Here is a 16455-nt window from a genome sequence, read left to right as displayed (position 1 = left end):
ACAACCCATCAATCTCGAGAAATAAAGTTCTAAAACGACATATGGCTGGCTAGCTGTGCGGTTCACCAACAAACGGACGACGTTGTGACATTCTATCTTATCTTTTTCTCTCTTCCATGCTCTACCGAGCCGTCCGACTCTCTCTCGTCCGAGGTCAATGTGTTCCAAGAAACTACCAGCACCTATCAAATATCAGATATCACATTTTGCATTTCTTCTTTTCCCTTCTAGCTTTCACCCTGCATTGCACACATGCAACCCCTCCCCCCCTTTTCTTCTACACAGCACAGGAAATCTTCTCTCCCGCTACAACTTCAAAGTCAACGATGTAACCCGTCTAGACTCTAGTATCCTCCTACCCCAATTATCATTCTTACATATGCGACACCTCACGACTAAATAGTATGATACGCATATCAAAGGATCTGTGCATACGTTAAGCGCAGTTTAGTTTCGAACTCTAATCGGCGACCACGGATCAACCCGCAGCTTGTACCTTTCTTACCTGGAATTGGTGCTTCATTGGTCAAGTTTTGCATTCAAATCTCATGTCTCGGGTGGCGACATAGTGGAGCCAATTAGATGAATTCATTAATTACAAAACGCTGTTTGGGATCAGAAAATACATCAATGAGTAACATTTTCTCAGGCACCAAAAAATGTTCAATTTGAAATTTGATTCTCACGGCGCTATCTCCCAAATGGCGGGATTCATATGTGGCGCTATTCCCAGTTACCTGATCACTGATTCTCCGTTGTCTTTGATGGCAATCTATTCCAGACGTGTTTATAAAAGTGAGAACGACAAGGTTCCACTGTCCGCTGTGGAAAGTGTAACTCTTGTATAGTCTGAAATCCCTTTCCAAGTTCGCGTAGCCCATCGTGGTCCCTGAACTTGCTGGCTGCCCAGGAATGTCTGTTGGATTGCTGAACTGTGCATAGGCCTGCTTGTAGCAGAGCTGGCGACGGGTGTGGTAACTGACAAGGCTTTTCCGTCTGATTCCATACCGATATTCGAAAATGAATTTTGATGCCGCTTGAGGAAAATATGTGTAATGGTGTTTGCATAATTGCCTGAAGCTGATTGAGGCTATGATGTATGTTGTATAGAGCTTTGCAAGTAACATGAGCTGTAAACAGGCGTCTTATGAGGGCCCCATCCACCACCATTCCTTCCATTTCCAAGTATTGTGTTTCCCAACCCAGAAGTTGCTCTCGATGTATAATCATAAATGGAAGATAGACTTATGCTTGTTTCTCCCCAAACAAATCATTCCAGAATTCCTTGAAACCATATAGAGGCCTCTTAGAATCATAAACTTTAACTTTATCCGATCCGAATCGTTCCATGATACCACCAGGGCGATGACCAATCTTTTCAACTAATTCCTTGGCTGGCCTAGTGGCTCTTTCTTTGATAGCGGCAGCTAATTGGGGTGCCACGTCTGCATAACATGACTTCAATTCACGTTCTAATGAAAAGTAGGGCTTCTTTGCAAGATCTGGTGCCATGAGATTGTAAGATCTCGTTTTACTATTCAGATCGGTGATGGCCAACTTGAGATATGATTGTTCGGATTCCTCCCAGGACGGTATTCGAAATGGCGGGGGAAGTGCTGTGGGTGTTTGTTCAGAATCTGGCTGTCTGTTTGTCTCAGGAGGGGTAATTTTGCCAATGCCAATTTCATCTTCTTTCGTTTCCGCTAGAATTTGAATGACTGGATCTCCAGTAGACGAAGATGGAACTTCTTGTACGATTTTCACCATGACTGGATCGTCTGTAGCATTTGTAGGAACCGATATTTGCTCCACAGCTCGCTTCTTGGGGTTATGGACAGCTTCGGATTGTGCGTATATCTCTGCAGTTCTCATTTGCTCCTGCAAGGTACCACCTTGACTTGCAATTGTTCTTGCAGCATGTCGCTTCCAGTCATTCCGCAATCTGGTCCTGAAAATATTTGCAGTTTTGACGAGTTCTTGTTGTTTCTCTATCCATGGTGGCACAATATCTTGTCGCTGTATCATCTTGTTCATGATGTATTCGGTTGTATCAATAAATGGATTGTCGGCTCTCGCATCTCTCTCTATTGCCTTTCCTCTGGGGATATTCTGTGAATAACAAATTAGTACCATGCCGTCTCGGAGTGATTGCAAAGCTTAGACTTACCTTGAACTGACCGCGAGCAATAGCATCTTCAATTCTCTCGTTGGCCAAAGCAGCCAAACCTCTGATTGAATTCGGCATGGCTCTCGCACCAGGCGAAAATCTTTCTTTAAGCTCCTTTCTGAACTCTTCCCTCTCTCGCTCGCTCATTTGGCTATCCTTAGAAATGGCATAGATTGAGGTTTTATCCCTCGCGTTTGCTAATCTTTCGCCAGGTCTCTGTTTAGGCTGTTTCTTCAACCTCAAATCCACAATTGGCGATGGGATCTTTCCCGGTCCTCGTAAAGCAGGATTCAGAGGTTTCCTAGCATCATCCAGCATTCGCAGAACCGTATCCTCAGCCGCTTCTTGCCCGGTCCATGCTTGCCCTGTGGCAATATCCCGAGACCCACGACCAATATTGGATGCAAAGCTTGCTTCCGTAAAGGCAGAGGCATTCTCCGATTTGAATTTTGAAGCCTCTAATCTTTCAAGTAACCTTGCCTTCAATTCTTCGGAGAAGCCCGCCTCTTCCACAGCTTTTCGTCCAGCTCGACCACCTTCTAACAGAGCATCTTCGGTAGCTTCTAACAGACGCCTTGACATCGCTCCTAGCTCCTTCTCTGCTTCCTTCTTTTCCGGATCATTCTTAGAGGGTTGCTTCAATATCTGAGCTTCGATTGAAGCTTGATCCTCAAGGTCTTTTGTTACTTTGCTAGTATCTTCCCCATGAAGTGGCGATTGTGAGAATTGTCGAGAGGCATTCTTATGCAAGTTTGACGCTGCATTTTGTTGCTTTGTAGCTCGCAGACAGCGGGCACATTTGAATGGAGATTGTGATACTAACCGGTGCATATAGAGAAGTATAAGAAGAAACTGTATGAAGGTAGATTCATGGTGGCATGCGATGTTTGTAATATCAACGCTATAAGCACCCTGTAAATTTTAGTCTGACGGCGATAAGATAAGAAATCCGAGCTCAAGTCGAGCTCCCGGTGACCCTTGAAATCCTCGATGAACTTTCATCCCTATGTTTTCCCCAGAACTACCCATCTTCTTTATCAATCAGATTTTCATTTCTGATTAAATCATTTCCCTAGCTCCTAAATTCTTCTCAAAAGCGCCATTCTGAGAAATTACATCCATGAAACCTTCAGTCCGTTCATTTGCCTCAACAACTAGTATCGATTGATCCCGCATCCTATATTTTTACTCATAGACAACTAGCATCTCGTATTACTAGCAGAACTAGACGTGCCGTTGACTTGTTAATATTTCTTTCCCAAAACTCTCACTCGATTTGGTAAACGTAATCAATCATCCATACAAATAACTATCTATACACGCCTCTCATCCTCCGTGCTTCATTTCCTATTCATCAAATGTCCCTATCCTAAGCTCTCTTAGTTCACGTCATCATCTGATCTCATCATCTCACCCAAATCAATTATAGCAAAAGAGAAACTCGCTGCGTAATGCCACCTCCGTAACCCGTACTGATCGTAATCTCGCATAATATCGTACAAATATCTCATCCACTCATGCATTCATCAGACATCCGCCATCCATGCACCGCAGCCGTCCATTCAATCAATCCAATTCATATGGAGTCTACTCTTTCTTACTTCCTTCCTGCATTTCGGCGTGCTGAACATGCACCAACTCTCCATCATCCACTTCCTCAGCCTTTAACCTCGTATCTTCCTTTGAACCTTTACTCGCACTTCCGCTTCCAGCTTCACTCTCGATTCCCCCTTCACCCTCTTCCTCTACCATTCCCACATGCACAACCTCATCGTCTTCAGCCCCGACCCCACCAATACCGGCCCTACCATCATATTCATCCTCATCCTCTAAACTCGTTCTCCTCTTCGCTTCCCTTGTTATACTAACCCCCACCCCATCATCATTGTCAAAGTTATCCTCAAACCCACTTCTCCCAAAGCCACCTTCATCATCATCACTGCTTCCCTCCTCATCGTCTTCGCCCTCTACCTGAAAGGGGTTTATTCCCTTCGACTCCCTTTCCTCGCCTTCAACTTTCTCCCCGTTCACCAATTTCTGCTTGCTATGCAGCGCCAATCTAGCAGCCAATTGTCTTCTAGCGCGGCTTGGTGGAATATTGAGCGGAGGTGGCGGTGGCGGTGGTGCCGAAGGAGGTGAGAGATCCGAGGTAGATGTTGTAGTCGAAGGTGTGGTAATATAGCGAGAAAACTAGACGTAATCACATTAGCAAATATTTTGGTACGATACAATCATCTGACAAATAAGACATATTCCAAAGGGGGAAAGCTAAGCGGCGGATAAAAGCAATTGGGTAAATAGCAGATAAATGGCGGGTCCAGATGAGAGTAGATAATTAGCCTACCCACTAGGGAGCAACATTAAAAAAGATTTGCGGACACTAATCAATAATTACAACACCAGATCGACATCACAGCTGTCACCACCACCAACCATATCAGAAACGGGGGTAAAGGATTATATCTCAAAAAATTGAATCTCTTTCTCTTGATTTAAGGAAAGAGTAAACTCCAACAATACTCCTCATTTCATACCAACATTAATGCCTTCTAAATTTCTGAAGCCAGAAACAACAAGCCCCAAAGATCTAAAAACGCCACTTGTAATGTTGTTTGGGAATAAAGTGCCAGAAAAGTCGTACTGTACAGGAAGAAAGGGAGGCAACATGTGTTTTTTACTGATTAAGAACTACCCTGATCAAAACCCTCGTCCTTCTCTTGAGGAAACAGAGGTGATTCACGATCGAGTTGCTCCAAATATTCATAATCAACGTCCAGGTCGTCAAATTTATCAAGATTGGGGGCTGATGGAGGAACAGAATGACCCACTTCTGCCGATGTACCACCACTATTCTTTCCTTCCTCGTCATTATCTTCATCCATTTCGTCGTCTTCTTCATCACTGGAACTTCCAAAGCCGCTCAGTAATGTACCCCCAGTGATGAAGTTGTTGCCAGTCCCATTGTTGTTAGCGAGTTCAACGCTGTCGAGACCTGTTGACCCATTAAGGCCTGCGTCGGCGAGAGCAGACGATGCGTTTCCGAAATTGTTGGCTGCGTTCACCGCATTCATGACTGCTTGTCGTGGACCAACTGCCATATCTGGTCTAACGCCCCCGAGAATTGCATTATCCCGTTCCCGAGTTTCTGCCAGAGTGACCTCCACATACGGGATCCAATCACCGTTCATGACTCTCTCCAACACAGAGTCAGATAGGAGCTCGGGAGGATGTCGCTCTGTAAATTTCACAACCTCCTCGGCGATGAGTGTAAGATGGCCCATGTAACCAAGTCGCATCTTGTTCTTTTCTTGTGCCTCGTCGCTCTTCTTTTGCCCATCAACGATTCTCATTGTGATGTCTCCAGTCTCGAAGAGGTCGATCGCAAGTGATCGATTGTATCCACGATCCATAGGTCCATTAAATACTTGTTGTACAACGTCATATACGACATTATGTAAGAAGTTATTCCAAGGAAATCGAAAGAAGAAATCCTACATTGATTAATTCATGTACTCAAATATGATGCCTGGTGAAAACTTACTAAGATAGTTGGCACAACTTTATGTTCAACAAATTGCATCTTGAGATAATCTCCAACTACAGGAGCACCTGTAGTTTCCAAAGTTTGATCTTGAGAGGGTTCCCCCGTGTTGCCCATCAGTACGGAGTTGTTGCCTTCACCAGCATCGCGCATAGTAGTATCGATGTTGTCAAGACTCATGTTACCATCGCCAGGAACGGCGGCTGATGTATCGCCAGTCTCTTCCGTTGATCCTGCTTTCTTGGAGAACAAAGGTGCAGGGGTATCTTCTGGAAGTGGAATGACTTCTGCAGCATGAGGAACTTCTTCTGTGGGTACTGAAGATTCGGTAGGTGGTTCCATCGGTACACTCTGGCTTTCGGGAGAGCCCTCTGAGGACTCAGGGGTATGTTTGTGGGAACCATCAGAAGAGTCTTCGGTATCATCGAGGACAGTAGCATCGATAGATGGAGGAGGGGAGGTCATAGTCGTATCCTCGTCAGTAAATCCTAAAGAGCCAACTTGTTGAGAAAGTTCCTTGGTTGGAGAAAGAGGAAGGACAGCCATCTCTGGTTCATGTAACGTATTCTCATCGGACAGCGGTTGTAGTCTTGGCGAGCTCAAAGGTTCATCAACAAATTCCTCGTCATCCTTGTCAAGGAAAGAAACAGGCGGTTGGGTAGAAGTAAGTAAAGTCTCTTCGTGTTCATGTTTCTCATCAAAATCGTCCTTGGCATCATCACCAAGTTCTGTTGCATGCGTAACTTCTTCAAATCCATCATCATCGGAAGCATTTTGAACCTCCAGTTTCCTAGAACCATCTGGAGAACCTAGTCGTGTTTGTGTTGAAGATTTCATTGTGAGGTCGTCTTCGGACATTAGGGCAGTTGACGATGGATTCAGTTTACCCTCGGCCTTTAATCGTTCTCTCTCTATATCCCGCGTCTTGACAAACTCTTCACTGCCGACTTCGTTCAACAAGCCCATGTTGCTGCAGTGCAAAAGTTCGGCCATGAGCTCGCAAGTCTTAAATCTGTCAAATCCAAGGGGCTCAATTTTACCACCAAAGGCAGCACTCAGCTCCTTTCTTTGTATTGTTACAGGACCATCTCCTCCTCCAACGGTATGATTGGGACTGAGGATAAGTTCCATAAAATCAGGGACGTGTTTGGCAAACATTCGCAAAAGGGTTCCGAGATATATAGGATCGCGGCTGGATGGTACTGCATTTGCCTCAGCTCCAACCTCTGGATCATAATCCGAATTGTTCTTCCGAATGACTTCAATAACAATGCCGACTCCAACAGTCAACGGATTTCCACCCTTAAGCATGTCGGAGATCAACTTTTCAATGCATGCCTGAGAAACAAGTTGGCGAGTGAGCTCATTTGGTCCTATGCACGACTGCTCGTTTTGTGACGCATTTGCTGAGATAGTGATAATTGCCTTGAGAAAATCACCCGCTGAAGTTTGTGTGGCCCAGCTGTGTTCGGAGGATAGAAAAGAGAGAAGGATTGGCATCAAGTCTTGCGAATGTAGCCACTGTTTCGAGCGTTAGCAGATAAAAAATAAAATGGGAAAGGCGAGGAACATACATCAACAATTCCTGCACCTCCTTCCGCTTTCTCCAAACTAATTATTTTTAAAAGGAGATCCATAATCATAGGAGAATCCACATGCTGAAGCATACTCTTAACTGTGCCTTCTATCGACTTTAGCAATTCAAGCATTTCCTCAGTCTTTTTATCTAACAGAGCCTCATTGACTTTCGTAAAATAACTGGCTTGTAAAGGATCCAAAGGCGCAGGAAGCTTCAAGAACTCCCAAAACTTGCGCAACAGAGGTTGGTTCTCCATCAAAGCCTCACAGATTGACCAGTTGTCCGAGGATAAGACTTCGGCCGCAACGTAAGCATAGCGAGTTCGTTTCTTCTCTTTTTCTTCGTCGGCATCTTCAAAGGACTGGCGAGAAAGTGAAAATGATCGAGTTTTGCCCTTTGAGTTTGGTGAACTTGAGTTTTCTGTCGATTCTGCCCCGGCGTCTTCTGATGCGATAGTCTCCGGTTTAGGAGCCACAACATATTCCAGGAGCCTTGCTAAGATTTTATCTTCCCGTAAGTATTCAATCAACTTGGAGTTGTGTTGTTTTAGTTCTTGTATGAGATCGCTCTCATCCAACAACTGCTCTAGGGTAACATCTTCTTTGTCGAGCAGGGTATCGATGGTAGAAATGTTGGCATATCCGCCGAATCGCCAGAACATGATGAATTATGTAAGAGGACTCGTCCGCCACCCAGGAAATGGTGGTAGAAAGAGATATGGGTATTGTTTTTATGTTCGTATCTTGAGATTAATCATGCGTATCAATCGCTGAAGAGCCGCAGGTATGATGTACTTCTCCCCACAAGGAAAAAAAGGTGGTTGTATGGGAATGGTTCCCGCCTGCAGATATGCACTTTTTATCTGTGATATCGTGTCGAATTGTGTTTCGTTCAGAATCAAAGATCGTAAATATGACTATAAATAAAGATGTGAGGTCAGTGACAATGTTTGAGAAGTGGATAATCATGTACAATCCGCAAATTGAGGAATAGAGGAGAGGATTGTGTGGCTAGTCGGTGAATGGTGCCTTAATTTGGGCGCGCGACTCTCTCAGCCCTGCGCTTCCGCAAGCCATTCATTTCATTGTAGTTGTGAATAATGTAAATAACGGTAAAACGGGATTTACCTACGGAATATATTTCCTGCGTTTCAATATCAATTGTGCTTTATGTGCACAGTGGATTCCGAATTGAGACTCTCCTCAACTACGCTCCTCCTCCCATTTGACTAAGCAAAGAGGCCAGAAGAGCAGGATCAATGTTGCTATGCGTTGCGGAAGGGATCTGTCTGTGTATGGTAAGGGAGATTGTCAAGACGTTGTGGGCTGGGCTGGATTGATATCTCCAATTTTGACTAGATGGCCGAAAGAGAGATCTAGACGGATACACGCAGCCAACCAACGGACCGGCAATTTTCCAAATAAAAAGGGTATCTCAAGAATAAGAAACAGGAAAGGTAATTGTTTTAGAAGTACAGATGGGGAATTTGCTGATCGAGTGCTCTCTGCCTCTGATTGTTAGAAAAATCGGAAAATCTTGGTCTGTCCGAGAGGGCACAGAGGCAAGGCAGGTCGATGGTGGGGTTCAAAGTTGTTTGGGTCTCTTTGTGGTCTTGTCTTTTTCTTACTTGATCAATTTTCCACATCGGGGCGCAAAAGTTCGTTGCAGTTTGGGAAGATAGGGAAGTTGAGTGGGTACAAGTTGATGTGATTGCTTTTTCTGCCTTGCTCGAGCCTTTGGAAATTAGCATCAGGGACCTTTCTGCTATGGTCACCAAGAAGTCCGACTCATTTCACGAGAGACAAGAGAGGGAGAACCAATCGTGAGAGCGCTGGGCAGGTGGTGGGTGGTGGGTGGTGTGGTAGGTCGTTGATTCACGCCCCTCATTCGTGTGCGTATGATCTATGGGTGAATATCAGACGTGTGTGGAGTGTGTGCATAGATATGTATATGAGAGTGTGTAGATGTGTGTATGGATATGAGCACGACGAACATGTGGATGGGTGTGTGTCTAGGCGTGCGTATCGACACAGCGAGCGATGGTTTCACAATTCATATGCCTCTTCGTACTTGGGATCAATGTATCAACGGCTCATCCTATCATCCTCCTTCCTTGCACTATTCACCCCAAGCAGCCAACTGACAACGTGTCTTGCATATATCTGATCATGACAGAAAGATGGAAAAGATGGAAGAGACATGAATGATGAGATTGAATCCCAGCCAGACGCCACGTGATGACCCGATAAAGATACATCAGTGACCAATTAGCCGAGAGCAAACCCCGGCAAGATTTGATGCCGTGCCCATGACGAATACCCAGCATGTTTCCAAACCATCAATCAATCATCACACTGCAGCAGCCTGGACCTTCAAGACCAAACTGCCTAATCAATCATAATTCATAATCGGGAAATCCAATTCCTGCACAACATTCATAGCAAAACACAATTTTTTCAAACTTCATCACAATCTGTTCATACATACATACACACACACATACATACAAACCATCACGATGAATAGATTATTCGGCGCCAAGTCCTCCGCCCCCAAACCAACCCTCAGTTCTGCGATTTCCAATGTAAACAATATTTACCCCCCCTCCTCCCTCCACACCCCAGCCAACTAACCCCCTCTCCTCTAGGTCGACGAACGCATATCCTCGCTCGACGTCAAGCTCGCCTCCATCAACGCCGAACTAACCTCCTACCAAACCAAGCTCTCCAAGATGCGCGACGGGCCGGGCAAAACCGCCATCAAGCAGAAAGCGCTCAAAGTTCTACAGCGACGCAAAATGTACGAAGGCCAGCGCGACCAACTGCAGCAGCAATCTTACAACATGGAAAGCGCAGCCATGATGCAAGATAATCTGCAAAACGTCATGACGACCGTGTCGACGCTCAAGTCGACGAATGCGGCGCTGAAGAAACAGTATGGGAAGATTGATATTGATAAGATTGAGAGGATGCAGGATGAGATGGCCGATTTGATGGAGGTGGGGAATGAGATTCAGGAGAGTATTAGTAGGAGTTATGATTTGCCGGAGGAGGTGGATGAGGCGGAGTTGGATGCGGAGTTGGAGGCGCTGGGCGAGGAGGCGGAGTTGGAGGGGTTGGGGGGCATGGCGGAGGGGACGCCGAGTTTTATGGTGGATGAGGTGCCGAGTTTTATTGATGAGCCGCCACAAAAGGTGGGTGAGGTCAAGGAAGCTGCTACTTGAGGATTGGTGAATATCTGATTTGAGGAAGGAGAACACATGGATATTATTTGAAGGTTGCTTTCGCAGCTTCAGTATATCATGATGATATTGTGACGATTGTAGAGAATTATTGGTGTTATCGGCAGTGGAATTCTCCATATTTATTCTAGCGGCGTTTACAAGGAAGGTTCGAGGAGTACACCATGGGTTCTTGAGCGAGTATGGGGGGTATTATTCGATATAAGACACAAACTATTCAATCAAAACTTGACTTGTCACACATGCATCCCCGCTGATATACCCAAGTACGCCCGATTAATGCAACAAAAGCCTTCCAACTGGTATCTCCAACGCCAATTTTCAAATGCATGCACGCAATCCCAAAAACTCCTCATGATGATGCACCACTAATAAAATCCACACTCATCGTCTTCCCACCCCTCCATTCTCTCCCCAGAACGACTTCTATAGGCCACGCCGTCCATTCCTCCCATCCAGGCCCCAACACATTCAAAGTAGTCTGCAACAGATTCTTCCCCTTCCCACTCATCCACGATACATGTGATACACGATGTACACACACACAGTAGTACGCCACGAGTAACAACGCTTCTTTCACTTTCCTACCCAGCATCGCTTCCACCTCATCGGATATCGAAGAAAACCAACTCATCACCGCGCTTAAAGGTGAGGGTGCATTGGGGGCTCTCAGGAGTCCATATACCCGTTTCAACATATTGAGTGCGTGATCTAAATGTTGTCGCTGTTCGAGCGGGAGATCGCATGAGGAAGTACTGGACCATGCATTTGATAGCGAAGAGACGTGGACATCGTCAGCTGGGTCGAGTGGTGGGATGTAATCTTGTTGGAAATCTATCCAAGGGTCCAATACTACTTTAAATGGACCACGAGACAGACTTTCCCAAGTATTTTTGAGTATAAAATTAGAACCTCGGTAAAGCTTGACCCATTGAGAGTGAGGGAATGCACTTCCACTTTCGGCACATTCGGGTCCAAAGAACAGATGATTGGGCAGATTGGAATCCTGAGATGTCCAGGCAAATGTAAACATCATGGTTGTGAATGCGAAATGTGCTTGAAAGTTTTCAGCCGTGAGATTGGAAACCGTATCTTGGAATAGTTGGAGAGCGGTAGTTAGGTGAGCAGTCGATGCTTCGTGATAGTAAGCAGCTTTGAGGGGTCGGGCATGTGATAGTTGCAAGGCGGCCAAAGCAAGAATCTCATGCATAAGAAAAGGAAACTGGAAAGCTAGTTCTACAACAGTTGTCCGATAGAGTTCTTGACCACTAGCAAAATCGATGAAGTCCGAAACGCCGTACACGGTGTAATAATGAAGAAGCTCCATATCAAGGGTAGAAAAGGAATAACTAGATGCAGACAGAGATGGAGTAGGCGAAACAGCTGGTCTAGGGCTCAATTCAACTTTTGAAGGTAAGATATCAGACGCTGGCGATTTTGACTTTGAGCCTTGTCGCATCATCGTACTGCACTGAATCTCGTGACTATGAAGACTCTTCATGGGATGTGTACGCAAATAGGAGCATTCTGACCCCGAACCGTAACTTTGACATTTCTGGCATGATGGTTTCTTCTCGTCACACTTTTTTTATATGTTTGTCAGCTAAATCCTATTTTATCTTATTTTAATTTGGGGAAAATTGGAGAAAAAACAATGTAATGAGTAATGTGGGTGCAACGCCGAGAACCCCATTGAGAAGATTGTGTCGACCAGAGAGCTTTTCATGACCGAGACTAGGATGTTCTATTGGTGCAGCAATCATGGACGCAGACTTGCAATATATGGAGGTGAAATGCCACCCAACGAAGGCAATAAGAGAATACGCACCTTGACCTTTCTTGACTTGCATTGAAGACATCCGGTTCTACTCTTGTGATGTGGTCTTCGTGGACGGATCACATCCATCATGCCCAACTCTTTCGGATCTGGGGACCAAACACCAAAATGCAAGAACCTGAAGAGAAATATAACGTTGGAAAGAGAAAAAAGCAATGCAGTGAGCGCAAAGCCTCTTACCAATACCAAATGTGGGATACTATTTAAAGCGTCGTATTGGTAGGGAGGCAAAGTACGAGAAAGGCCAGAGAGATAAAAATATTGGGATTTGGACTTGGGATCCAGAAATGGGCAAGTAGGTAATGAATGGATGGATGATCGAACGAACGAAGACAACACGAGCCACCCCAAACCCTTGTCAATTTGATCTGGTGCTACCGAGGTGAATAGCAAGAGATATGCGATTGGTCATTCAGCCGGGCAAAGGCAGTACGAGGCTGAATATATAATTGGATCGCTCATCTGGCTGTGGGTGGTGTATGTGTGTGCTATGTGTGTGCTATGTGTGTGCTATGTGTGTGCTATGTGCTATGTGCTATGTGGGAACGGCGAAGTGTAAGGGTATGTATGATTGTATTTTAAGAAATCGGAGATTATCGAGATTATATCATCATATTTAATCGGGTCCCCCATATTACCAAGTACCTCCCTCCCTTCGCCAACATGGGTCTCTGCTCGAGTAATGAATGTCGCATGTCGTACTGAAACCTCTCGGATCGATTCTGGATTTGGCGCTTGTCGGTTGGAATAGCGAGCGTAATGGTAATTAGACTACACCAGAGCCAGCCTTTGACTCGACGACATCTCGGCATGGCCCGGTTTTGCTAGGAGAAGAGTGTTCCTCTCCATTCTCCATTCTCCATTCTCCATTCTCGACGTCGCGACTTCTCGCCTTCTCGCCCCCTCTGCTGCTGGCCGCACGACGATAATTACGAGTATACGATATCGATATCGCGATCCCAGGGTTTCTGGTGGCTGTTTCGGGCTGTGTCATCCCTACCTACCCATTAGTACGATGTGCGATGTGCGATGTGCGTATCGCACGCCTCGTACTTCGCACCGCAGCCAGACGGAGAATACTGTTGCTGCAAAAGCCCGGTAGCTATGCAGAGGTTATATATAGGAATTAGCCTATTAGGTCGCCATAAGTTCGGTCATGAATTGCACGAATGACAACTCTGGACAGCATCAAAACGTGAACTCGGGGTTTGGATCTTGTTCTATTTGACTTTTCTTTGCTGCACCCCCATCGTACCTGTGTGGATATCAGCCTCAATTAGTGGCAAAGTGACGTGTGAAAACGAGCGCGTGACCTTACCGTGTTATTATACGATATAGGGATCGATCGCCTTCAGGAATCCGGAAACCATGCGTGTGGCGGTCTCGTGAACTTGTAACTCTGGTGGAGTCAACAAGAGTCGCGCAGCATTCTTCAAGTCTTCAATGTTTAAGCACCGCCTTTTTCTTCACACTGGTTACTGCTACCATCGACAGACAATCGTTCATTCTCTCTACGAAGTACTTCGCATAACAAATCTTCCATCGTAAAGCTTGCCCATAGTTTTGTCAGACATCCTCTCACTGACACACTCGTGATGCACACGATTCGATGTTTTTATGGTCGGACGGAGGGATCACTATGAGGACGACTTAGGCACCCTGATACTCCCGTCTACACTTTTCCCCAACAGAACACTCAATTTGTTTGGCTTTTGTCAATAGCACGTTTGATTCTTTCCTCTTCTGGCCATATGCCCTTTGTGTTCTCATCAATACATGTGTTTTTGCACCTCGCGGTTGGACAGCCGAACAACATGTCTAGCAGTTGTTTTCCAAATATTATTGTTTCACGCAAATTTCATTTTCAGTCGCAAATGTTGGACAGTAGGAGCCTCGATAGGTCCGTCATTAAGCAAGCGCTTCGGATATTCCTTGAGATTGGAAATCCAAGGTTTCAGTTCATTTCGCCCCGGCGATTTCAAATGGCTGTACTAATGGTGAATCTCGTAACCAAGCAGTAGGGCCTTCTTCAATCGTATGGAAGATGCATGTCGATATCTAAGAGCATCCACAGGATTAAATTCGACTTACTTTCGTTTATTTCTTTCCGTGCTTCCATTCTACAAAACGCACAACTCGGAGTATATTCTGGGAGCGTGCCAGGCCTGGATAATGGATCCACCTGTAAGTAATCACGCGTCGAGGTTTTACGGGTGTATACACTCTACAAGCATACGCCGATGAGAATTTCTCCAATGGTCTTTATTTGCACATAGCATCGTGGCTACATGTATGGAATTATCGAATTATGCAATCTTACATCAGTCTCAAAAATGAATACATGACTTTTCTCTCATCCTCATTTAATAGTATAACGCAGGGAAGCGGTCAATTGAGAATCAAGTGTTCGCAGGCGATTGTGATTCTTGCGTATTCATTCTACACAAATTAACCCATTTGCAGGAAAATATCATTTAATGATCGATTTTGCATTCATTTGAATGAAGGATCCCGCACGTTGTAAGTATGCGTATGTTGGCGCCAATCAAACTAAGCGCACAACAAACATTCAATCGAGGAATGAAGCGACCTGAGATACGTCCAGCGCTTAGCTGTAGGACGACTAACACTTCGACTTTCGCCACAAATTTGATGTCTTTTGTAGATCGCTTGTTCATAAGTACATATTTTGGCCATGCCTGGTCGAAGGACGATGGCTGAGACGGTCTGAAATGGCCTTTATTGTGTATGTATAGACTCAATTGGAGTTCAAGATCAAGGCTGACCTTCGCAGGGTAAGGCTTCAAACAGCTGATCTGTTGGTAGATGAAGGCATATATCTGCATCATTCCTTGACCAAACCAATCTCTTCAAAAGTAATGTTGAAGCTGGTTTCAAGGGAAAACTCGACTTTGTACTATTCTCCCCAACTTTTCTTTTCTCTGCTTTGCTCATTTGTGTTATATACTTTGAGTTACTGAGTCTAAAAGAAAATCCAAAAAACACACAACAATCCACGCATCCCTCCCATCTTATCTCAAGATGCACGCCCCAGCCAACCTCCTCCGCTACCTTCCTCTCCTCGCCCTTCTCCACCCTCCCGTCTCTGCCCTCACACCCCCATCTTCCCAAGTTCCGCTCACGTCCCCCGAAAAATGTCTCTCTTACTCCGCTACCTTCCTAACACCCTACACCTCCGGCGCCCTCGAACCGCATGCTTCAGCAAAACTCCCTGGTTTCTGCGAAGGAATCGTTGAGCCCGTCGCCCTCCACCCAAATATTGTTGATGATTGGGGATACGTTTACGATTTTAGTTCCGGGTGTGGATGTGACGGGGCAGGAGGCGACGGGAGTGAAAGATTTTGGGTATATTTCCCCGCTGAGATCAACAGTATTGAGAAAGACAAACAAAAACACACATTCGAGTCCCCTGGCCGCGCAGACGAGGAACTCAAGAAGAAGAATCGAAAGAAGAAGTGCCATGGTAAAAAGGAGAAGACGGAGGAAGAAATGGAAATCGAAATCATGGAACCGTGGATTCTGCACGCGGAGGGATGTGAGGATAATAGAGGAGATGCGGAGATTAATGGAGGACTAGGAACGTGCGAGAATGGGATTCTGAGAACATGGCAGATGGGTGTCAGTAGAGAAGATTGGAGAGAGATGAGAAGTGATGGGGGAATGGTTTGGATTGTTGAGGGGTGGGATAAGTGTGAAGAGCTGGAGGGGCGATTGGGACATGCAGAAGAGAGTGAGGAAGAGGAGGAGTTTGAGGTTGAGGTTGAGGTTGAGTTGGAAATCGAAAAGGAAATCGAGTATGAGCTTGAATTCGAAATTGAGATTGTAGAGGAGAGAGTGGATGAGGAGAACCCCGAGTATGAGCTTGAATTCGAAATTGAACTCGTGGATACAGCGACAAAAGAAGACGTTGAAGAGGAGCAACAGGAGAAAGTAGAAATACTAGATTTCGAACTTAAGAAATAAGATATTACGGAGAGGGGGGGGGCGAAGGATAATAACGATCTTATCCTGAAAGTACAAATACAATCAATGTTCAATCACAGATGCGTCGAGTACTCACTACTATTCC

The 16455-nt window shown here is 45.3% G+C and overlaps 5 protein-coding genes across 5 annotated transcripts; 2 read left to right on the top strand and 3 right to left on the bottom strand.

The window, feature by feature from the left end:
• Positions 1-558: 558 nt before the first annotated feature.
• On the bottom strand, positions 559-3064 carry BCIN_05g04250 (hypothetical protein). Its single transcript, XM_001559748.2, has 2 exons — positions 2168-3064; positions 559-2109 (listed from the first exon to the last, which is right to left on the bottom strand). The coding sequence occupies exons 1-2, from the start codon at positions 2996-2998 to the stop codon at positions 1246-1248; spliced, it is 1695 nt and encodes a 564-aa protein (XP_001559798.1). The 5' UTR covers positions 2999-3064; the 3' UTR covers positions 559-1245.
• Positions 3065-3332: 268 nt separating this feature from the next.
• On the bottom strand, positions 3333-9443 carry BCIN_05g04240 (hypothetical protein). The gene is made up of 6 exons (XM_024693001.1): positions 9281-9443; positions 8419-9189; positions 7283-8203; positions 5709-7229; positions 4996-5658; positions 3333-4357 (listed from the first exon to the last, which is right to left on the bottom strand). The coding sequence occupies exons 3-6, from the start codon at positions 7946-7948 to the stop codon at positions 3755-3757; spliced, it is 3453 nt and encodes a 1150-aa protein (XP_024548786.1). The 5' UTR covers positions 7949-8203; positions 8419-9189; positions 9281-9443; the 3' UTR covers positions 3333-3754.
• A 254-nt stretch (positions 9444-9697) lies between these two features.
• Bcvps60 lies at positions 9698-10769 on the top strand. Its single transcript, XM_001559751.2, has 2 exons — positions 9698-9871; positions 9935-10769. The coding sequence occupies exons 1-2, from the start codon at positions 9806-9808 to the stop codon at positions 10508-10510; spliced, it is 642 nt and encodes a 213-aa protein (XP_001559801.1). The 5' UTR covers positions 9698-9805; the 3' UTR covers positions 10511-10769.
• A 13-nt stretch (positions 10770-10782) lies between these two features.
• BCIN_05g04220 (hypothetical protein) lies at positions 10783-12648 on the bottom strand. The gene is made up of 2 exons (XM_024693000.1): positions 12357-12648; positions 10783-12110 (listed from the first exon to the last, which is right to left on the bottom strand). The coding sequence occupies exons 1-2, from the start codon at positions 12432-12434 to the stop codon at positions 10881-10883; spliced, it is 1308 nt and encodes a 435-aa protein (XP_024548785.1). The 5' UTR covers positions 12435-12648; the 3' UTR covers positions 10783-10880.
• A 2408-nt stretch (positions 12649-15056) lies between these two features.
• On the top strand, positions 15057-16405 carry BCIN_05g04210 (hypothetical protein). Its single transcript, XM_024692999.1, has 2 exons — positions 15057-15111; positions 15160-16405. The coding sequence occupies exon 2, from the start codon at positions 15408-15410 to the stop codon at positions 16347-16349; it is 942 nt and encodes a 313-aa protein (XP_024548784.1). The 5' UTR covers positions 15057-15111; positions 15160-15407; the 3' UTR covers positions 16350-16405.
• Positions 16406-16455: the final 50 nt, after the last annotated feature.

Source organism: Botrytis cinerea, chromosome 5 (genome assembly GCF_000143535.2).
Source record: "Botrytis cinerea B05.10 chromosome 5, complete sequence".
NCBI lineage: Eukaryota > Fungi > Ascomycota > Leotiomycetes > Helotiales > Sclerotiniaceae > Botrytis > Botrytis cinerea.
This window is presented reverse-complemented; position numbering and strand designations above follow the sequence as displayed.